The sequence below is a fragment of the Arvicola amphibius genome, chromosome 8 (genome assembly GCF_903992535.2).
Source record: "Arvicola amphibius chromosome 8, mArvAmp1.2, whole genome shotgun sequence".
Classification (NCBI taxonomy): domain Eukaryota; kingdom Metazoa; phylum Chordata; class Mammalia; order Rodentia; family Cricetidae; genus Arvicola; species Arvicola amphibius.
The window spans coordinates 112,103,124-112,127,470 of record NC_052054.1 but is presented as its reverse complement, the minus strand read 5'-3'; the positions used below and the strand labels follow the sequence as shown (position 1 = coordinate 112,127,470).

At 41.3% G+C, this 24,347-nt stretch overlaps 1 protein-coding gene across 4 annotated transcripts in view; it reads right to left on the bottom strand.

Annotated features, from left to right (window-relative positions):
• Nucleotides 1-1,957: 1,957 nt before the first annotated feature.
• Ap1s3 (adaptor related protein complex 1 subunit sigma 3) overlaps nucleotides 1,958-24,347 on the bottom strand; it is a 68,609-nt gene continuing 46,219 nt past the window's right edge. For 2 of the 4 annotated variants that reach the window (XR_005286616.1, XR_005286614.1), the window contains exons 2-6: nucleotides 19,201-19,379; nucleotides 17,777-17,885; nucleotides 9,013-9,150; nucleotides 7,740-7,937; nucleotides 1,958-4,037 (exon numbers count right to left, since the gene is read on the bottom strand). Coding sequence is in view for 1 of the 4 variants with exons in the window: in XM_038340382.1 (XP_038196310.1) it covers nucleotides 4,002-4,037; nucleotides 9,013-9,150; nucleotides 17,777-17,885; nucleotides 19,201-19,379 (462 nt within the window). In the remaining 3 variants the exon portion in view is untranslated. The remainder of the gene's footprint in view (nucleotides 4,038-7,739; nucleotides 7,938-9,012; nucleotides 9,151-17,776; nucleotides 17,886-19,200; nucleotides 19,380-24,347) is intronic. The other 2 variants (XR_005286615.1, XM_038340382.1) reach the window with 2 other exon arrangements.

Sequence of the window (24,347 nt, the reverse complement as noted above, 5' to 3'; positions counted from 1 at the left end):
TGCAGCCATGATGAGAGAGGTGCACATGCTAGGGACCAATGACCCACATCCAAGAGGACCCTAAGATTCAGTAAATATGTGAATTCATTTGTGGAGAACTTTCTAACGTCTATCTGGAGGCTTGAATTACATACCAAAGCATACATCGGAACGTGAATCTAAGGCACGTGTGGTGTCATATGCCGATAACCTCAGCAGCTGGGTGGCAGGGACAGGAGGGTCACCAGCTAGAGGCCAACTTCGGCTACACAATGAGGTCCTGTGACAGGAAGTGACAGTGATTGTGCTGGCTAGTTTTTTTGTCACCTTGACACAAACTTGAGTCGCCTATATTTGAGGGACCCTCCAGTGAGAAATTGCCACCATCAGATTGACCTCTGTACAAATCTGTGTGGCATTTTCTTGAGTCATAATTAATGTGGGAGGGCCCCGCCCACTAAGGGTGGTACTATCTTGGGCGGGTGGTTCTAAGTGGTAAAAGCAAGGAAGATGAGTAAGCAGCAATCCTGTGTGGTCTGCTTCAGTTCCTGCCTCCAGTTTCCTGCCCTGATTTCCCTTCTTGATGGTCTATAAATCATAAGCTGAAATAAACCCTTTCTTCACCAAGGTGCTTTTGGTCATGGTATTTTATCGCAGCAATAGAAAGCCAACGAAGACAGAGAGGGAGAAAAGAGGGAGGGAAAGAGGGGAGGAAGCAGAGGGAAGAAGGCCTTAAGTCAGTGAAAGAGAGGGAGGGAAGGAGAGGAAAATGTGTGAGGAAGGAGAGAAGAGTGGGGAGAGAAGAGGGAATAAGGGATGGGGGAGAGGAGAAAGGTGACTTTAATAAAGCCCTAGATGTTATTAGATGCTTCTGGTTTTACCTGTGACAAGGCAGATTATTGCTGTCCAGTGTCAAGGCACATCATCTATGGGTAGTTTTATTAAGTGTTTGTAACAAATCAAAACAAGGGATGAAACAAAGAAATGATCTCCCATTTACCATTGTTGGAAATTGTCATTGGTTGGCTTTACATATTCCAGAACATCTCAATGTATTGTATCAAAAGCTGCAGGGTCCATATGAAAAACTACACGAACACTTACCAATGTGTTTATTGATGAAACCTCTGAGAAGTCAATCGATGTCCATGCAGTCCATCAACGATATTTTATAGTTCGATAATACACATTTTGGAAGAATTATTGGGATTCGAAGCACAGTGTATTTGATGGAAGCCTTACCATTATTTTAAGAGATTCAGGATGAGAAAATTCACTGATTTTATCGCAAAAAAGCCTTGACATTTGTTAATGAAAGACTGATTGCTTCCTCGGCTGCCAGTAAAGAAATCCTGTTATCACACTGTAAAGAAATGCTGGAAGGCCAGGCAGTGGTGGCGCACGCCTTTAATCCCAGCACTCGGGAGGCAGAGGCAGGCGGATCTCTGAGTTCAAGGCCAGCCTGGTCTACAAGAGCTAGTTCCAGGACAGGCTCTAGAAACTACAGGGAAACCCTGTCTCGAAAAACCAAAAAAAAAAAAAAAAAAAAAGAAATGCTGGAAGAATAGAAGGGGGAAGAAATAAATATACTCCCAGGAGCCTCCACCTTGTAAGGTTCTCATTACTAAATAGCAAGAAATTATTTTCTTGTTTCTCTTTTTAGTTGTTTTTGTGTGTATGTCGGGGGGAAGGGGTTGTTTTGTTTTGTTTTTTGAGACAGGGTTTCTCTGTATAGCCCTGGCTGTTCTGAAACTCTCTGTGTAGACCAGGCTGGCCTTGAACTCAGAGATCTACCTGCCTCTTGAGTGCTGGGATTAAAGGCATGCGCCACCACCGCCAAGGGTAGCAAGAAATTCTAAAGGGATTTTACCAGAAGCTAAAATTAAAATTATAAGAACTAAAAGATTAGTTAACACACACACACATACACACACACACATATGAATATTACATGTATAGTCATGAAATCATACTCAAGTTCATTATCAACATTTTTAACATTTTATTTGGAAGTTTTATACAAATTCAATATTATTTTTCTTTTCACTTGGTACTTTTCTTAGACTTTTGTAATAATAAAGGAAATTGAATAATGATTTTTCACTAAAGTTCATGTAAGCCGTTCCTCAAATCCTTTGAATTTACCCCAGTATGTCATATAAATATAATCACTTTCTATGTGTACATCGACAGGAAGAATCCTTGTACAAGCTGGACAGTTTCAAAAGTGTTACTATCCAGAATATAAGCAGTACATTTTATGATACCTTCATTCAAAAACACTGAGAAGGAACCAGAAAACCTCTGAAATTACAGAAAGTTCAGTTTTACAAAATGTTTGAAAAACAAAGATTCTTATCATTTTTTTAAGTTAGTGCACAAAACTGAAGTCTGTCTAAACAAAGCTGTTCAAAAGGGACAAACATCAACTAGCAACCATAATCATATTATTAATCTGAAGCTACATCAGCTATTAAAAGTCCACTTATTACCTCATATGAAAACTGAATTATTGAGCCGGGCGGTGGTGGCGCACGCCTTTAATCCCAGCACTAGGGAGGCAGAGGCAGGTGGATCTCTGTGAGTTTGAGACCAGCCTGTTCTACAAGAGCTAGCTCCAGGACAGGCTCTAAAGCTGCAGAGAAACCCTGTCTCAAAAAACCAAAAAAAAAAAAAAAACCTGAATTATTGCCTTTATATAGATGGTTATATTGAGGAATGGGTCCATTTGACTGTTCTTCCATTCTGGTTTTGCCATCATGCCTTAAATATGACTGGTGAGATGAACCAAAGGCAACAAACCATCACGTTCCCTTTCGAGATCTCCCACAGAACCCAAACTCAAGCTCACTATCGTCTTAGGAAAAACGTAAGCGTCCTAAGCACTCTGATATGGATGACATCAGACCTTGACACTCACAATGAAAATGCATACCCGAAACTCCAGACACGGGCGCCGTGAAAAAACGCCACACAGCAACTCCCTACATCATGTCTGAGCACACTCAGACTATGCAGAACATTTGTTTTGGAAGCATGAAGGTGACACGGTCACAAAAATAGTGGTCAGCAGAAAATATTTTCCTGGGGAGGGGGAGAGGAAAAAGGAATAGAGTCCTCTCCCATAAAGGACACAATGAAAATACATGCCCTAAGGAAACCTAATACATTCAGCTTACAGTAAAATTATTTGAAGAAGCCTCCCGATCACAAGGATTAATTGGAACATGAGATGTAAAATATTAGTGGAGATTACAATTATTGATCTAGCTATTCCTTTGTTAGTACTTTGGTAATAAAAGGAGATGCTGTAATATTCTATCTCCAGATCTCCTGAAACCATAATAAATAGGTAGCTTGTAGAAAACATAACCTTATTAAAATTTCCCTTATATTCAATTGAAAATAAAGTAAAAAAAAAACCTCAATCTAGCACCTTCTAAGACATCAAAATCATTTATAAAGTTCTATTCCAATTCTGAAGAAAATAAGTCGAATTCAAAACATTAAAGTCATATAAATTGTGTCTGAGCTGAAATTATAGTAGTATTGAACATATTAAAAAAAGTCTGCATCATGTATGAAATCTGAACTAGTAACATAAATTTGAATTCATGTACCTTTTAAAAACATTTAGGAAAGGCATTTGTTATATAAATATACTTTACATTCAAAATTGTGTGTTATCACAAAGTACTTGTCAGTCTACTGGTAGACTGATCAAATGGCAACAAAAATTATTATACTGCAACTAATATTTGAAGTTACGTTAAAAAATGCCACAAACACGGCAAACAACTATTCAATCTGCAGCAATTATTTGAAACAACTAGAGCCACAATGAGTACTGATGCACAGTATAATATAGACATGTAGCAACTATAAATACATTATGCTAACAACAATCCCTTTAAGTTATTTTTGGCATGGAGCCAGAAGCTGTGTGGAGACTGGATGCAAAGAGTTGCTCACTGGTCGATTCCCAACACGAAGCACTCAGAATCTTCAAGTAGACGGCACAGTTAAAACGTGGGCTTGTTCATGTATTCTTCCATTGTCTGAAAGAGAACAGTGACTTAGACCAATCTTCCCTTTAAGCCATAAGTGTTAACAGACTATGATTTGTTTTTCATTCTGTTGATTTTTGTCTTTTGCAATGTTGAAAAAAATTCAAAAGCATATATAGACATAACTCTTTGCATTGTACCAAAAGTGGCTACAAGTTTGAATATCATTTATCTACATGTCCACATGGCTGTACATACATCACTTTCCACTGAGAAAAGGGTAAGCTTGATGGAAGTGGATGTTTGGGAAGAGAGATACAAAAGAAACAACTGCAGAGACACCACTGTTGATTTAAAGCTCCTGTCTAAATGGCCGTGAGGACCACATGCGGGCACATGTGTTCGAGAAGCCCCACGTATACACATGTAACACATGCATTGTTTTCTATGCTGTGCGGAACCTCTTCATCATACCTACAGCCTGGTCAGAAGGGATAAGTATCCTATGACTCCGAAAGCTTTCCACCATGCCTTCTCCAAAACACCCAGACCCTCTTTCAGTTACCAAGTTTGCTGCTAAGCCCCAAAGTTTTAGTTTCCTGTCCTCATCTTTTCTTTTAAGTGTTTGATAAGACAGGTAGAATTCCACACTGGTATTGCAAACTCCCTCCTAATGAACAGATACACATTTATGAAAAACAATGACCCAGGTTACATCAGTAAGAGAGCTCATGGAGGGCGGGGGGGGGGGGGGGGAGCAAGTTATCCTTAGGTAAAACTTTAAGCCACTGTGAGTCACTCCCAATTTGTTTAGCAATTGACATTTAATTATGCACCCCAACCTGTGTGTGACCATTCAACATCTCAGGAAAGATTGGCAGCATGGGCCAAAGAGATCAAGGATAATGGCCAATAAGATTGTCCAGAGCCACTCGACCTGGAGGTTGCAGAGTAGATATCCAGCAAATCCGGTATTTACATTATAATTCCTAACCGTAGAAAAATTACAGTTATGAAGTAGCCACAGAATAATTTTATGGTTGGGGGGGGAGGTCATCACAACATGAGGAACTGTATTGAAGGGTTGCAGCATCAGGAAGGTTGAGCACCACTGGTCTAGAGGATACTCATATCAGAAATCAGGGTTTCTACCTGTGTTCCCTGTTTCTATAGAATTTCAGTGTACCACTGCTGAAATGATTTATGATTAGTCACCCACACTTTCTCTAAAGCTTGTCCAAAGAGGCTCATAAGCAAGGACATCTGGCCCAAATCCCCTCTTAAATATTCCATCACTACCTTTTAACTTGACTTGGGTATCAACACTGACCCCCAGCCTATGTGAATTTTGTAAAATTTATCCCCATTTAAAAATATTCAAAGCAAATTAAGTCTAAAATTTATTTAGAGCAAGAGATGACAGCACATTATCAATATTAAAATATGATAAAATAAAATCTAGAATAACATATTCCCTTTGTTTGATACTATTATATTGCTATGGCTATACTGTCTTTGCAGTTAAAATGCCTTACTGTTACAAATTTGAATGGACAGTATGGACACCCTGCCCAACACTTTCTGCAGCCTTGAAGAAGCATGAGATAGTCAAGGACATAAAGTGAATACCTCACAGCCGCAAAGGTTCACTGGGTTCTGGTTATCCATCCTATATTAGCATGAGGTGACGTGGAGATTGCCTAACCTGCCCTCTCTAAGTCCTGCTATCACTCCAGGGACATAAAGAAATGATGTAAGAATTTGTTGCTTTCTTGAACTTGCACTTAAAAGGGTTGGAACCGACTTAAAACAGTCACAGTCTCAAATCTTTGTCTTTCCTTGCCTTCACAAGAGTCAAGCTAGGATCATATCTTTGAACCCAACTGGAGACTCTCACACCTTGATAAGATGCATTTTGTACCTAATATACATCCCCTTCCTACTGCACTGTGGTTTTGGTTTATGCTCTGAAGATTGAAAAGTGTTGGGGTGCACCAAACGGTTGTTCATGCATCCTCATGGATGAGATTGCCTATGGCTTGACCATTTGACCATCCCTTCCTAACAGGCTATGGTCTGTAAAGATCATTCTCTTCATCTAGTAATCTTGAGAATTACAACCTCTACTCTACAATCTCTATGCTTCTAACTTTATGACATCACCCACATTGCTGTTACTCCCTCCCATATAAGTCATCCCCAGACAATTAGACTGTCAGAATTATCAACATCTAACCTGGATATGCTCAGATTAAGATGGGCACCTGGAGCTTTAAGACTATGGGCCTTATTAAATATGTGAAATTAACTTTTGCTTCTCTCCCCTAGCCCAAGAAACTTTCATTAGGTGTAATTGTCGGGGAAAGTCCTAAGAGCTATTTCATGGTTTTCAGTTGTTCTAAAAGAAGACAATGTCGTAAAGGCCTTTCTTGGCCCCTAGTAACTACAAATGTGTACTTAGAGCTGAACTCTAAGTGTGGAAACCCACAGAGGAGGATCCGGTCCACTTGACTAAAGGTCAGAGAGGTAGACCTGTTCTTTCTCCTTCAAGGTTCTATGACAGGAGGTTTGACCTAAGTTGTGGCCACTGACCGGATGTTTTGACCTAGAGTGTGGTTACTTGATGTTTTGGGTACTAAGAATGTAATTATTTTGTTAGTTCCTTGTATCATGGTAAAGAAGTCTCTTGCCTTCCCCTTCCTCTTTGGACTGGGGTATATAAAGCCTATGAGAAAAAATATGAGGCAAACTCATTATTTACTAGATGCCCTCCCGACTCTATCAGTTGTCTTTTGTCTATTTTTCTTAATCCTCACACTTCCCTCCAAACAGGGATGAAGAAGCCGGGCGGGACCCAGTAATTGTCACCCGGACATGGGTGGCAAATGGTGCCCAACGTGGGGCTCACGGCAGGTCAGGAATAAAGGGGCATTCTTTCCCCTTTATGAAATTTGAACATTTTCTCCTACATATTCTGTACTTTGTGAAGCAGACCAGACATGCAAAGTTGACTCTTTCACAGCTCTCCCAAATGTTCACAGAAGTCACTGGAAGGGGTACTGGAGCCCACAAGGACACTAGCAACACTCTCGCATTTGGCAGGCTTTGTTCATTCAACAAGGACCATTTAAGGACAGCCACAATCTTGCCTGATCGCTGGGGTACAGGGCTTCACACAGGGTATCTGACTCTACCAGTTCACATTGTCTTCTCAGCCATCAGGGACATGAGCCAACCAAGTAGTGCTTTCCTGTGAAAGGGCTCACTTCTTGAAATGCCTGCTTCCAAGATTTAAGTGGAACTAGGAACACAGATCCACTGAAAGTTCTTAAAGTCTATTTCCTGCAGCCGGGGGACTTCAAAATAACTCAGGTGTGTCTTGGCCTCAATTCAGGAAGCTTTAGCTACCAAAGTACCAAAGGTCCCTGTGAAAGGTCTGCCTCTCCTATAGGAAGCTTCTATCTTAAAGACATAGAGTAGAGTCTTAGGAATAACCCCCCACTTCCTACTCCCTGCTTCTCCACCCCAGCATATTTTAATAAGCGTTCTTCTACAAGTTATTTACAAGTACTGATTTCTTCACTGCCTCATAAAATCCCTTTTTGTGACATTTGGAAGCAGTCAGGTAAGACTCAATGAGGTTTAATGTATTTCTCCAAGGGGCTAATACCTCTAGCAATGAATGCATTGACCTAACAGGCGCCCAAAGCTGCTTGTGGGAACCCACCCTTGTCTTTCTTCATGTCCACTCACCTGAGGATGGAGTCCCTCCATGGGCAGGAGTAAGTAATCAGCTCAAAGTATTGCCAAGACAGTTGCTGGGAAATCATGCCTAATGTCTTATTAACTTAATCAGTCTCTTATTTCCAAATAGCAGGAAGAATGGCTTTAGTACCAATTTTAAAAGGGTACTTTACAATTCTTGAAATTGTCCTCTTGACTCTTGACCTGCTGTTATGAAAACAGGAAGATGGAAAAGACCCACTGAGGCCAGGTGCGGTACACGCCTGTCATCCCAGCACTTGGGAGGTAGAGGCAGAAGAACAGTGAATTTAAAGCCAGCCTGGGTTACACTGTAAGACTCTGTCCAAAAAAACAAACACACACACAGCGGAGAGTAGGGGCAACAGGGGGAAAAGAGAGGGAAGGAAGGAAGGCCCACTGATATTCTGGGAGGCCGGGACAGAATCTAAGCACCCAGAAATATGCCTGGTTTAGGACTGCTCAGAACTACCTCATTTTAGAAGGCAAAGGTCAGTGAAACACAGTGTTCTTTTCCAGTGTCCTGGAAGGGGTTAATGTAAGTAATATCAACCTACTAGGTCAGATTCAAATCTGGATGCCTCTAAAAAGAAAAGTCCCTGGATATTATAGGAGGCAATGAGTCAAGAGCAGCGCCAAACACAGGTTTCAGGACCCATTTATACCTCAGCAATCCAGCCATAAGTGCTCCTGATTCATTTACGCAAACAAGAGCACATAGACCTAGGGCCTTCCCAAGAGGCAGGGAATTTCAATTAAAATGACAAATGCCATCTTCGATAACATAGCTCTAATATTCCTAGCAAATGAAATAACTACGTACTGCTGTGCCTCCTTCCCAGGGCAGAGCAGATATTTTAATGAAAGCCTTTTTATACATCTCATAAAATTATGTTTGCAAAGAATAGCTCCAAGCATTTGATACCCCTAAGAGGGTAAGATATTTTCAGACCCTGAAGCTCAACAAGACAGGACATGCAAAGACTCAGGACTAAACCGCAAGGGCCCAAAGCTCTATTTCATATTTATTAACTACAAAAACAAGCAGGACATTTCATCTCCCGCGTCTCTGTTCACTCACAAGGAAAGAGACTGAGACCTGGTTAGAACTGCTGAAAGAATTGAGCAAACTAATATGTGAGAACTGTTTAAAGTAGAAGCTAGGCCCAGCACAACATGCGGGTGTAGTAGTCAGAGTGGTAGCTATATTATAATTAGTGCTGGAATCAACATCATCTTTCCCAGGAATAAAAACTATCCTCACCTCCTGCAACATATCAGAGTCTTCAATGGCCTTGACTGCCGTTTTCTTGGATGTTTCCTGAATTTCTCCACCTATTATAAATTCATCAAGGATAAAATACGCCTTTTCAAAATTAAAGATAATATCCAGCTCACAGACCTGGTAAGAAAAAAAAAAATAAACGTTTTGATAAATTTGGTGTAGAATCAGGAAAGTGTCTGCCACTGTCTCCAACTCTCCCAACATTGCCATTCAAGTGGTAGTCAAACAGAAAACACCACATGGCATTTTAAGGACAGAAAGACGGGAAAAGAGAATCCCACACCTTTAAAAAACGTAAAACCAAATCCTATTAAAGCAGAGCATGTCTTTAGAAAATAAGATTTGTAGTGGTTTGAAAGAGAAATGGCCCCCATAGGCTCAAGTATTTGAACACTTAGTCACCAGCTGCTGGTGCCTGGGGAGGTTGTATATCCTTTGGGGGGGTCCAGTCTTGGGGGCAGGCTTCAAGGGTTGATACCCTCATCCCTCGTCCGGTCCATATACACTCTCTTTATCTCTGCTTCCTGTGTGAGATTGAGATGCGACCCACCACCTGCTGGCACACCTCCCTGTCATTATGGACCCCTCCTCTGGATCTGTAAGCCAAATAAACTCCCCTTATTGGGGTTTATTTATATTCTCCTTTTGGTCATAGTATTTCATCACAGTCATCGGAAAGTAATGTACTGTTTTGAGAAAATACGAGAGTCCATGGGGGAATGAGGCTTCTAGGCTCCTGCGTCCACAGGCACACAGAGAAACCTGCTGCTTTTTAAGTAGAAGTTCGGAGCCTCAGTTCTCCTGCACTCATGTTTAAAGATCTTGGCTGTTAGGCCAGTGAGCTGCAAATTTCCAGATTCTCCTGTTAAACCTTCTAAAAACTCTTCCTGCAGGCCAGGCCCCCTGCACCTTCCGGGTCAGTAGGTCTGGATCCGGTCCAAACACCTGTGCGGCCAGCATATTCCCACGATATTGAAGGCCTCTAGTTAGTGGAACAGCACATTAACCAGGGTCAAAGATTGAGAGGAACTGACAGGTGTCACTGTGGAAGTGAAGCAAATGGCGAAGCTATCCCCATAATCTAAACACTTCAACCAGGGAGTCCTGTTTCTGTTGACTTCCTCACTGCTTACCCCACAGCGCACTGAAAACTGACTCCTGAAACCTTACCTGCCCAAACAAAATTGTTTTCTTTAAGACATCTAGCGAAAAGCCCCTCAATTCTCCCTCAAACTCCCCTCAGTAGCAACTGATACGCCTGCCAATTTGTTTCTTAGAAATGTTTCTCCCTTGATGTTGGCAAAGCCATCTAACGACTGTGGGCCTCCTCTGACTCAGATGATGATTCTCGAACTTTCTGGATGATTCTGTTTTACTACTCCCCACTAACTTATGTTTGGTTGGTAAGTACTTATTGATCTGGAACAAAGCTCAAGGATCAAAGTACTTGCTTCCAAGTCCTGGACCTTGAGTTTGATCACCAAGACCCACATGGTAGAAGGAGAGAACCTGTTCCCACAAGCTGGACTCCCAACTCTACACACATGCACTAGCAAACATGTAATCCTCCACCAAAATAAATGAATATATATATATATATATATATATATATATATATATACATAGCCGCTCTGGCCTGCAAATGGTGCAGCAAACAAGACCAATCCCCATTTGCCCAATATTTTCACCCACTGACTACACATGTCTGTCTACTTGGACGTTCTTAGTTCCACATCACCATGTCCGAAATTGATCTCAAAAATATCCTTTTCTTTAAATGATTTATTTATTTCTATTTTATGTGCATTGGTGTTTTGCCTGCATGCGTATCTGTGGGAGGGTAACAGATCTTGGAGTTAGAGACAGTTGTTAGCTGCCATGTAGATGACGGAAATTGAACCTGGGTCCTCTGGAAGAGCAGACAGTGCTCTTAACCATGATCTCAAACATATTTTTTCTTCCTTTAGTCTTTATTTTGACTAGTAGCTTCTTTCTTATTATTTTATCAAACTCACGTGAGAGCTCACTTATTCCCCCAACACACACACACACACACACACACACACACACACACACACTCACACTCATTCCACTTGTACTGGTAAGTTTTATGTTAACTAGACATAAGTTAGAGTCATCAGAGAGAAAGGATCCTCAATTGAGGAAATACCTCCATATGACTAGGCTATAGGCAAGCCTATAGGGTATTTCCTTAATTGGTGATTGATGGGCTGATGATTCTGGGTTCTATAAGAAAGCAGGCTGAGCAAACTACGAGGAACAATAAGCACCCCTCCAGAACTTCTGCAAAAGCTCCTGCCTGCAGGTGCCTGCCTTGCTTGGGTTCCTGTCCTGGCTCCCATTAATGATGAACTGTGATGTGGAGGTGTGAGCTGAATAAACCCTTTTCTCGTCCAGCCTCTGTGCTGGTGATGTTCCACCCTAACTAAGACATCTTTTCTTCCCTTGGTCCCAATGCGTTTCCTTGGTTACCAATCCTATTGGTTCTACCATCTGAACAGAGTACTAGTCTCCCATACCTCCGCTTTGCAGCTGCTCTGGCCTGTAACCCCTCCTATTGGGTTTACAGCAATGATCTTTTAGGTAATCTCTTCGCCCATTCAAGACCACAGTCAGTCTCACACTTTGCTAACATACTGTTCTCATTCCTCTTTTTGTGAGGTCTAGGTGTCAAGACAGACTTGATCTTTATCACCTGCCGCAGTCACACAAGCTACCAGCTCACTATGTTCTTTCATGCCCTTACCCTGCCTGGCACATGCCAGTAAGAATTGAACTGCTCCTCCAAATTCCCCCCCCCCCCACACACACACACTTTTTTTTTATTCTCCTACTGACGAAAGCATACAGAGTTCTCAATGCAGAAATAATTCTTGAAAATTCCCACCTAAGATAAGCACAATGTAAAAACAGATGAATAAGACCAGGAATGGAGGTACACACCTTTAATCCCAGCACTCAGGAGACAGGCAGGTGGATCTCTCTCTGAGTTTGAGGCCAGCCTGGTCTACAGAGTGAGTTCCAAGACAGTCAGAGCTCAACAAACCAAATCAACCAAACAACAACAAAATAATGAGCAATGCATAGAGAAAGCAAGAAGAGGGGGTGTTATAGATGCCTAGGAACAAGTATAATGTCAAGGAGTCAAAGAAAAGCAAACTGAATCCATACTCACCAGGAAATTAAAAGAAAATATCCATTGCTGGCACGAATAAGTACGTACCCTCACTATCAATGAATTTATAAAGCTTGTATGCCATTTTTGGTTGGGTGGTCAAATTTTAAATGCAAAAGTGCTCGCATTCACATCTGGTAAGATGGATCAGTTGGTAAAAGCACTGTGAGAGAAGCCTGATTTTAGCAGGCACTAGACCTCAATAGCCCCGAGGCCTTAGCATAACTGACCCCATGATGAAAGCATCGTTCAGGCCATAAAACTCAGCACAAAGACCTAAGCCATCACACTACACAGTTCTAGGAAAGTCTCTAGGTGTACTAACCTTGGTTTTTAGCTTCTGTAATTCCACTTCTGGCTAGCTGTTCTTGCTAACTGAAGCATGTCAACCCTAGACATGGTTCTTGTGCTCACCCTGAGAAAGGCTTGGTGCTGTCAGCTAACAAAGACTTTCTATTGGCAGTCTTCTCTGGGAACACCCTACAATACTGACAACCTGGGTTTGATGCACAGAGAGCATGAAAAGATAAAAGGAATGCCACAAAGTTGTCTTCTGACTTCCACATGTGCAATGCAGCTTGCATGCAATGGTACACACACACACACACACACACACACACACGCATGTGCACCCACACACACATCATGCACATAATGCCAAACAACAAATAAGTATTTTTTTAGTTTCTGGACCCAACAGTTCAATAAGGGGCTTAACCTCATGATACTAAAATCAATGTCCAATAAGATATATAAGCAACAATCATTATGTTTATTATATATCATTTATAAAAATAATTGGGAACAACCCAAAGTCCAATCAAGGGAACTGTTTAAACAGTGTATGCACAGCCAGGCAGTGGTGGTGCACATCTTTAATCCCAGCACTCAGGAGGCAAAGGCAGGAGGATCTGTGAGTTCAAGGACAACCTGGTCTACAAGAGCTAGTTCCAGGACAGGCTTAAAGCTATAGAGAAACCCTGTCTTGAAATACAAAACAAAACAAAACAATGTATATACATCTCTACAATGGCATAAAAATTCTTATGTACAATTTGGAAAGAATAGGGTACTTTTACATGGAAAATGTAGGGAAAAAATCTCTAACAAGCTTGTAAGGAGAATAATAAAATTATATAAGAATATGCATACTGCAATCCATTTGCTTAAGTTTAAAAGATTGTATGTACAGAAGAGTATGAAAATGCATTTTTCTAATTTTAAACAATAAAACTAAACAGAAAGAAATTACAGTAAATTAGACATCCACACACAAGAATGAAAGGACCAGAAGAATCAGTTACCAGAGATCAGGAGAGGTAGAAGCCAGCAGCGACAGCAGAGAGACCTCAGCATTCAAGGCTGGTATAGACTAGAAATCCAAGACAGACAGGAGCCTCATTAGGACAGAGCATCAACAGAGGACTGTCCAGCAGACCCAACAAACATTCTACAAATTCACTAGGAGTGGCTCATGGCCTACTCTGAGCAGTCACAAGTCCCCAGACCTGTGGCTCCTTTAACAGGCCTGGGGCAATCAACTTACTGCACCTAGTTTCAGGGACTAAGGCAAGGAGGTGTACAGAATCGGACACACACAATCATGGATACTGTTGGGAGTGAGCGAGTACTTCATACAACTCCCAAGTGCTACTCTACAGCCCAGCTCCGTCTAAACCCAAGAAGGGGTGACAACCTGCAGAACTGGGGTGAAAGTCAAGCTCTATTGGCTCTTTCTTGAATACTTATAAATTCCACCTTAGGTCCACCCCAGCATAGAAGAACTATGCCTTTGACACTCAGCGACCACCGAGTTGTATGTGGCATCTTCCTTCACAGGCCATGCTAATAAACATGAAACATTCCTTTGATTCCCCCCATGTGTGTAGATTCTGGCACACAACTGACAAATGGCAGAAAAATGACGGTTTCTCTTTATCTTTCACTTCCTGATATCTGGTGTTACTATAGTGTGGCTTAAAGCTCTTCTCTCACAGCCAGTACACACTACGCTGATAACATTTCTGACGTTTCATCAACGAAATCCCTTAGGGCAGAGTCTAAGAAGCAGCTGTCCTTGAACTCTAAAGTAAATAGAAGAAGTTTCAAGTTACACAAAGAAAATGTTTTGGATAATAAGAACTACCACAAAGCTACAGGAAAACAATATGTAAGTAGCAACCAAGAATTTATATATATTTGCTACTTATTGTATTTGACCCTCACAGTCGCTGGTGATCTAACAAAGCAAATATTTTTAACACCGGTTCCAGTGTCGTATCCTCATCAGTGAAACGGAGATAGGTGGTAGGTCTGAAATCTTGGGTCTGGTTACCGTGTGAGCAGACACCAGGATCAAGATACTGCATGCTCTTCCTCTTCCAACAGAAAAACTCCCTAGGTCAAATTCAAAAGCTGCCTAGAACAGCAGCATCCACACACTCAGAATACATCAATCAATTCATGCTGCAATGCAGAATGGAAATATGGCAGGTGTCTAAATTCCTTATCTACTGGGAGACCCCATAGCATTTCTTCTTAGCATCTATAAACTGGGGTTAATGCTACTTACTGAAGATTGAAAGATTAACTACACAATCCTTGGTAATCTCCTCAGAATTGAAAAGTACTATGAGACACATCACTCAAATTAGTAACCGGAGATCTTGAGTTATATCTGCCTTCAAAATACTATATCTTCAAGATGTAAGTTTCCCCTTGCATCATCTAAGGGCAGGATTCAAAGAAATCTTTGGTATTAGCATGAGAGGAAGATAAATCCAAAGAGAAATGAAATATTGCTGAGATGATGACAACGAGGATCAGTTCTAGAAGCCTTTGGTCATCACTGTTAATTAATAAGAATTGAACACCTACTGGGCATGGAGCCCTGGAGTGCTCTTAGTTTAATGAAAGAGTCATTGAATGTTTTAGTGAATTAAAATTTTGATTCATAACAAAGATAGAGCTTCTAAAGGTGTACCAGAATTGGATGGAGAACCAATGCTAGACAGGCAGTTATTCTGATGCTCTTTACATTTTCCTTGGGTGGAGGTCATCCAGATTCTCTTAAGTGATGCTCTCTAATATATCTGATTGACTTTCAGTTAAGCACAGAGAGATCAAAATTCAGCCTCAAGTCACATGACCAAGGTTGGCTTAATCCACAGAAACAGAACAGGTCAAACTAGAGTTCAGAAATAAAGAAGAGAAAATAGGTTATATGAAAGTTCAGACTTCAAGAAACTCATCCAGAGCAAAAGACCACATGCAAAGTTCATTTCAAAGGAAGACACCCAAAAATATCAGAATTCATTAGAATAAAAGAAAGCAGAAAGTTAAATATTTCTGTGTTTTAAAACATGCTGCTTTATATGTACTACTTAGGAAAAAGAAATAAATTTAGCAAGGCAGGAGCAGAAAGAGAACTTGGTGTCACCGACTTATTATTCCTAAATACTAGCAATAACTGAAATCTCCCAAGCAACGTGTTACCTCTCACAACATTATTTACAGAGGAAAGAAGAGGGAAAATAGGGGAGAAAATTCAATTAGGAACCCATCCAATACTTGTTATTGTGAAGACTGTTGAAAAAAAAGGAAAAAAAAGAAAACACAGAAAGGAAAGGGAGCATGCCAGAACCACCAGTGATGAAAATGTCACCTCCTTCAGTTACACAGAAAGAATGTTAAAAACTCTTCTGGAGTCAGGCAGTGGTGGCACACCTTTAATCCCAGCGCCCCCCAGAGGCAGAGACAGGCAGATCTCTGAGTTTGAGGACAGCCTGGTCTACAAGAGCTAGTTCCAGGATAGGCTCCAAAGCTACAGAGAAACCATGTCTTGAAAAACAAAACAAAACAAAACAAAAACAAAAACAAATCAAACAATATAAAAACAACTCTCTGGAGGCAGATTTCTCCCAACATCACTTGATATACTTCCACTGACTAAGGCAAGGAGCAGAGAACATGACTAGAGGAACCCTTTCCAGATCTGATTGTTTTCTTTCCCACAGCAGTGTATTTCACTGGTGTCTCTACAACATTTGCCAAAAACCTGACCCAGAGGTATTTACAGGGGCAGGGGTGGGAGAGGCCAGAGGTCTTGACCTCCGGGAAGAGCCGGGTTTGCTTTCAGGAACCTTTTGCACCAGGTGGAATGCTATGCCCTGAGCTATTGCATAACCTGGAATGCTGACAATGACAGGTGCACAGAGGAATTAACACAGCAAGGGTGGAGGAGTGGTCGCTTGCCACTGTCTGAAAGTTTAAACTAGAGCCTGGGAGGTGTGGAGTTTTTCCTGATCGAGAAGGGAAAGTGATGGGCAGTCATGCCCACCTAGGTCTGTACTTTTTTAAAAAGATGCTCACCAACAGGCCAAACAGAAAAGCAAAAAAGAGTTTAAGGGTAGAAATGGACAAATAAGAAGCTAGATGTAAGATCCCAAGTAATTCCACTATAATAGTGAGAGGGAGAAGAAGGAGATGAGCTTTAGGTTTAAACTGAAGGGTCAGGTAGGCTCTAGTAGCAAGCAAAGAAAAGCAAAAGAACCCTGTCTTTTTGCACTGCAGGGTTCTGAGACAACAAAGTCCACCCACCAGAAAGAGCAGGTCTGCCAGAGCCAGGCATAGTACTTGGTCATGAGAAGATCGTGAAGACCATCACCAGGTAAGCAAAGAAGAGCAAGCAAGAAAGAAATCACCTAGCAGTAGAACAGATTCTTTCTAGGCAGGTGGGAAAAGGGGCACAGCATTTAGATGATCAGAAGAAGAGGGCGAGCTTAGGGGTAAAAGAAAACCAAGGAAGGGCCTCCACATACACAGGCTAAGTCTCAGCAGAAAGCAATGGCATGGCATAAAGGGGGGAGATACTAAAAGGATAAATACAGATCCAGTTCTACAGAGGGCAAAGCAGGCAGAGACTTGAGACATCAGTGGTGCAGAGCAGTATGGAGGGCTCAATGGTTACTGTGCAACCTCCTTGGAGTGGTAAGATGGGGCCCTGCTGCAAGCTGGTGGGGACTGAATAGGCTTTGAAGATGGGAGCAGCTGTGAGAGATGGCTGTATCTGCTATGTAAATAAATGCAAATGAGATTGTGGACTAGCGATGTGAAGTGAAAGGATTGGGGACTTTTGTTTGTTTGGGTTGATGTTGGTTGTCGTTGTTGTTTTCCCTTGTGTACTAATGATATTGTAACTTTAAACAATGCCAAAGAAGGAACAAAACGTCAAACCAGAAAAGAAATGGCAAAACCAATGAGGAATAAGGGACAGAAATCACTCACAATTAAATTCAAGCTTCCTGAAACAAGGTCTTCGATGCATTTGTAATCTGAAGGTAAAGATATACCCGCATCTTTTGAGTGATTCACTTACTAAGACATGCAGGTAGGGAGGAATCCTGTGATTCTGAACCAAGGTGGCCAGCACCATCCTTGGTACAATGCAATGGACAGTTTAGACTTGAAAAAGAGAAGAGGAATACTAGAGATGGGCAGAAGCAAGACCAAGATGGATAGACTCTAAAGGGCCGGAAGGACACTTACATTTCCAAAGTACTTGTCCAGCAACTCCACATAACGATGTACAATCTCTAGTGTCAAGAGCTCATTGTCCTGATTTTCTATTGCACAGCAAAAATATAAACTAGCATACCTTGAAAAGAAAAAAAAAATAAGGAAAGGCAAAATTGAATGAGACAATAAGCAAGCTTAAGTGGGTTTTCCCAATGGGTGTGCAGCCTCCTGCTCTCTCTCTCGAGATTCTCGCCATCCAAGGATAACATTCATTGCTCATGGCGTGCAGTGCACTCCTCAAATATAAACCAGAATTCATAAAGATGCCGAAGCAGTTAATTACTTCATTAATCACACGAGAGGCTCTCAACAGAATTTCACCTGGAAGAGCTACAATCAGCGGGATGGTATCCTTTCGTCCGCAATAATTAGGGTGTTTGCTCACACCCCTTTCCAGTTTGTAAATCACCCCCTTGAATATACAAGCCCTCAGCAGCGCTCTCAGGGGCACATGCTACCATCCATATCTGGCTTTACATGGTGATTTGTTCTATGCCAAACCTCCGAACCTATAGAAGCTGCTTTGTTAAAGCACTTCCTAGTAGTGGATTCTACTGACTCTCAGACCAGACATGTCACCTCTCTCTTTCCATTCGTTTTTATAAGAGAACACTTCCAGTATGAATTTTCTGTTTTGGAAACCATAGTTTAATAGAGGACATGGGGTCAGGCTAACTATGTTCAGGCCCTATCTTAGGCATGCATTACCTGAGTCTTCATTGAAAAGCTTCCTTTACCTCTCAAGCCTCAGATTTCTCATCTATAAATGAGGTTTCCTTGATAGTATGGTCTTGCCACTTCAAACAGATGTATCAAAAGAAATATAGGCTTTAAAGGAAGAAAGTTCTAGGCTTGAGTACTGGCTCTACTGATTACCATTCAACTACTGTGACCAGGAAGTAATTGCTTAAACTGTGTGTCCTCAGTTCACCCATCTGCAAATATGACAGTTTTAATATGAGCATCCCATTGGAATTGATTATTCTTCCAGCACATTCATTTGTGCTTTCCCACAGCATTTGTTACTGAATATATGTTGATTGCTTAATAAATAATTTTGCTTCTTGAAAACATGAACATAATCTGTCTCATTCTTTTGTTGCTGTATCTACGGTCATTGAAATGATGCCGGGAATGTAACTCACAAAACAGTACTGAGCATGTGCGTGCAAATTCAGCGTACAGTTTAAGTATTTAGAATCAATCCTAACATGTGGAAGCTGTTTTAATCAGATGGGGAATCTTTACAAGCCCTGTCATTGCTGCAAATATTTAGACTCTCCTCATCAAAGATTTCAGAAATTGCCGAGATGGGTATTGCGATCTAAAATAGTCAGAAGGGAAACGAGTCAAAGCCACAATGAGCTGTTTGGTTCTTGTGAAGTTACTCACACCTTTTATAAACAAGTTTCAGCTCCTTCCAGTCAATGAAGCTGCTCGTCCTGTGTCCACGAGAGAGAACAGCCTGGATGATCTCCCGGGTAATCTTCTTCCTCTCCTTGTCAGGGAGCGTGGTGTACCATTTCTGCAGCCGAAGTTTCCCTTGTCGACTGAAGAGCAAGATGAAATGTATCTAGAACAACAGTGCATAGAAGGCCAGGGTTTAGTCATCCCAGTCACTCGCTGCACAGATCAGGGTGTTCTGGGGCTGGGTGGAGCTAGGAATGTATACAGAGAGGTATTTACCCACCAGAGAATGAGCCCATCTTAACATGTCCCCACCAGAGAGTCAAAGGTGGAACATCACAAACACACCACACACACACCTTACTTCTGTTCCAGAAGAACATGTTGAAAGGAATTTCATACCTTTGAAGGATTGTAAATTCATCAAGACACAAAACATATCAAAGGAAGTAGTGGTACTCTTTGAAGCAAATTCCTCCTCGAAAAGCAAAACAAACAAGAACCATGTTTTGACCAGCTGAAGGATTTACTTTAGAGTTACAGCCTCTGCTCCATATCACAATGATGAAAACACAGGAATGGAGAGAGGACAGAGGAAGGACGAGGTAATTATATTTTACTTTTAAAATTTTGTAAATGTTAAAAGAACGAAATTAAATAAAGAAAAAGCAAGGGGAAAGAGCAATAAACAGCCAGAGGAAAAGAACTAAGTGTGACTTAGCTCACTGTGGGGGCTTCTTGGCTGGCCACTGGTATTACCTATCTACCACCTATTATCACCTATCTATTACCTATCTCAGGCCTCCTCAGCATGATAGATGGGTAACAGTTTCTAAGGGTGTTAGCCAAGAAGTTACCAGGAAGTGTTACCAGTGCTATCAGTAAGTAACTTGATTTTGTTTACAAATCAGTTTTGCTATGTGTATTCGAAATAAAGTTTCATATTTTAGCGACTTTTAAGAACTTTAAATGGTACGGTGGTAGTGTATGCCTTTAATCCCAGTACTCAGGAGGCAGAGGCAGGCCTCTGTAAACTCTGTGAGTTCGAGACCAGCATGGTCTACAAAAGCTAGTTCCAGTACAGACGCTAAAACTACAGAGAAACCCTGTCTCAAAAAACCAAAAAGAAGAAAAAAAAAAAAAAGAACTTTAAATGAGGGACGACAACCTAAGTACGGTAGCTTAGAGGTAGGATAGAGTTTATTTACAAAAACGGTCAGTTAGCCACTCTTTATTTTACAGAAAACCACATTTTCTCAGCCCATCATATTAGAAGAGTTAAAGGCTTATCTTTACTTATGTCTATGATTTATTTCATTGTTGTTTTTATTAATTAAAAACTAAACGAAAATGTAGAACTGGAGAGAGGACTCAGTGATTAGGAACACTTGCTGCTCTTGCAGAGGACCCTGGCTTGGTTTCCAAGCACCCCATGGTTGCTCACAACCGGCTATAACTCCAGTTCCAGGGATCCAAAGCTCTCTTCTGAAATCTAAGGGCACCAGACACTCACTCGTGTGTTGTACATACATACCTATATGAAGGCAAAACACACCTACATGTGAAACAGAATCGATATTTCTAAAAATAAATCTATATAAATAAGATGCATTGTTTCAATAAATTGTTTTGTGAGTGGAACGATACATGCTGTAAACGAAGAATAACTACAGTCTAAAAAAGACAGAAACGAAAAACAAATAGTCTGTTCTTTTTTGCCGAAGAGGTTTCTCTCTTAATGCCATGGCACAGACCCTAACCGCTCGGTAGGTGGTGACACATGAGGTGAAGGGACACCAGGATCTTTCCTTGGAAGGTCCTCTCACTTACAGAATTTAGGGGCTTCTTTTTGTAATTAATTTTATTTGTTATTAGTGTATATGTTCTTCGTTCTCTCTGTCTTGCTGTCTCTGCCTCTGTGTCTCTGTCTTGTCTCTCTCTCTCAGTGTGTGTGCGTGCTTGTGTGTGTGTGTTTGCATGCTTGTGTGTGTGTGCTTACATGCTTGTGTGTGTGCTTGTGTGTATGTGTTTGCATGCTTGTGTGTGTGCGTGTGCGTGCGTGCGTGCGTGCGTGTGTGTGTGTGTGTGTGTGTGTGTGTGTATTTGGCTGCTGGTAGAGGGCAGCTACGGAAGACAGACAACTGGAGTTGATTTTGTCCTTCTACCTCTAAGTGTATGGCCATTTATTTATTTATTTATTTATTTATTTATTTATTTATTTTGTTAAGTAAAGCAAATGTAGATTTTTTTTTTTTTAAAGAGTGACCACAAGCTCCCAGTCACAAAGACAGCACAGGGCGAGAAAACAACTTAAAACTCCTGCTCAGTAAGCTGCTTAAAGAAAGCTCTTCCTAAACCCGGAATGTTCTTGAGCACCGCACTTAGATGGCACACTTCCCACTATCCCCGACCACCTGAGCTCCATCCCCAGGACTCACATGGTAGGAAAAGAGAATCAGTTATTCTCTGAAGAAGAAAAGAATGCTGTATTACCTTAAATTCTATTTCCTGTTAGACAGGTATAAATGATTCAGGAACAGAACACAGTGACTATTTCCTAGCAATCATACTGAGATGGATACTTTGCCTCCTATCCTGGATGGTTTCATTGTCAACTTGACACAATCTAGTGCCAACTGGGAAGAACAAATCTCATCTGAAGAGTAACTTCAACTCAACCGCCCTACAGCCATGTCTGTGAGAAAGAGTCTTTTGTTGCTGTTGTTTTGGGTTTTTTTATTTTTTTCTTTTGCTTTAGTTTTTCAAGTCAGGGTTTCTCTGTGTAACAGCCCTGGCTGTCCTAGAACTCGTTCTGTAGTCTAGGCTGGCCTTGAACATATAGAGATCTTCTTGCCTCTGCTGTTAGAGCACTGGGATTAAAGATGTGCCACACCACTGCCCAGAGAGAATGTGTCTTGATTGATAACTGATGGTGGAGGTCCTGCTCTTCTGTGGAAACGCCATTCCTAGACAGGCCTGGGGTATGTAAACCAGTGAACGAGCTGCTACGCAGCATTCCATGCTTCCTGTCCTGTATTCCTGCTCTGACTTCCCTCAGTGATGCATTGTGAGCTGGAAATGTAAACTGAAATAAACTCCTCCTCCAAGTCGGTGTTGGTCATTGTGTTTTCTCAGAGACAGAAATCAAACTAGAATACCATCCCAATAATAGAAAACTGAATGGCTCTGAAATTTAAAAAAAAAAATCAAAATTGCTCAGAACTCAGGATTTCAAGAACAAGGCTCAGTCTGGGATTACCACAAGATGAGACTGTTCAAGAGTGGCCAGATTTCTTCTAGAGAGATTAAATCTACAAATTCAGAGGGTGTTTGCTTTCATTTCTAATGAGAAATACTGTTTTCTTCCTATCTAACCTAAATCTCTTCTGCTACACCTGAAGTTTCTCTTGACTTCATCCCAGAGCACAAAAAGACACAGCCTCAGTAACCTTAGGTAATGAGCTCTTCGGCCAGTTAAGATGGTGCTGCAAGCTTCTCAGCCATTTCCTTCCAGAAGAAACACTCTGACCCTGCTGTCCACGCCTTGTGTATTTACAGGTCTCATAATTCTCTCTCTAGAGAGTCCGCTGGAACTCTCCATAGACTAAATGTTACTCTGCCAACCCAGATTAGTTCTCGGTTCTCTGTGAGAGTGGTGGCTTCCTTTCCACCTTTTCCTTTCTGCAAAAAGTATCTCTGAATGAGATGTCCATGCTAATATGGATCGATAATCTAGCACAATGAACAAAGAGCGCTTGAAAAACCAGTCAAGGAATCTAAAGAGAAAGGATAAAAAGAACATGCGCGCGCGCGCACACACACACACACACACACACACACACACACACACACACACACGCATTCATGTGAAATACAAAAATATGTTCCCTGTTCAAATGATACAATGGAATCAGTTCAAGTGCACTCAATAGCTACAATGATAAGTCATTGTTAGAAGATTCGGTCCTGGCAAGTTCTGTGATTTCTGCTGGGGAACCAGTTACCTCCTCAGATTTAATTTCATAGGTTGGGCAAGCTAGCAGCATGGATTGCAGTGACTTCACAAGCTGACTGCCTCCTACAATTAATTTTATCTAATTTATTGGTGTAGTCATTCAGGGCACATTTGACTAATTCATTTCAAGAGGTTAATCAAATACAATCTTGTATTAGCATTATCTTGAGTAGCAAAAAAAAATGAAAGTGTTTCTTTTTTCATTATTTGTAAACTTGGACTTGATGCCCAAAACAAACTTGTGACTTCAGAAAGCAATGCCTAATACCCCACCACCATCACCACAGATAATGCCACTGAGAGGAAAGAAAAGGGAAAGATAGTAACACCAGCTCTGTTAAAATCCAATAAAGTGTGTCGAGCAGGGTTATGGTCTTATACATTTGACCCAAAAGCTTAGTCTGGGTTGTCCCCTGTGTCCACCCAGAACTGTCACCCTCTTCTCAGGACAGGCCACTTTATTGGTCCCATTTTGAGGAGTCTAGTTTGGGCACAGATGGTCTGTCGAATGCAGAGATGAACTGTCAGATGGATCAAGCATTCCTTGTCTTCAGCATCCACTAGAGTAAGACATAACCTCATTGGGAAAACCCAGAACTTGGATAATTTGGTTTTTTTTCCTTGTTATAGACCACCATTCAGGGAGAAGGCACCACCAGGCCTCTGACGGAAACACAAACCAGACTAGCGCCAGTCCGTCTGTTCTATTACTTTGGACTACTGCTGGCATATTATTTCTAGTTCATTATGTACAGAAAAGGCTTCTAATAACAGCTCTGGTTCCTAATGTTTGCAACATTACCAGCTCTTAACCCCAAGACATGAAATGGACCCATAATCAGCTTACAAGATACAGACAACCAGAGACCTTCCCCTGCGCCCAGCACCTCTGCACCCTGAGCACCACATTCTCAGGACTATGCCGTATTTCATGATGGGAGCCACAAATACAAATGCTCAGAACATGTTCCTCTGATCTATCTTTACAGAAACTCTGCAAAGTCCCAGCCCAGGTCAGCCCATCCATTCCTATCTTTCTTCTATTTATGGGTGCCAGACACCCCTGAGGAAAATCACAAAGAACTTCCCAGACTGGTACTGCCATGGCTGTCTGATAAG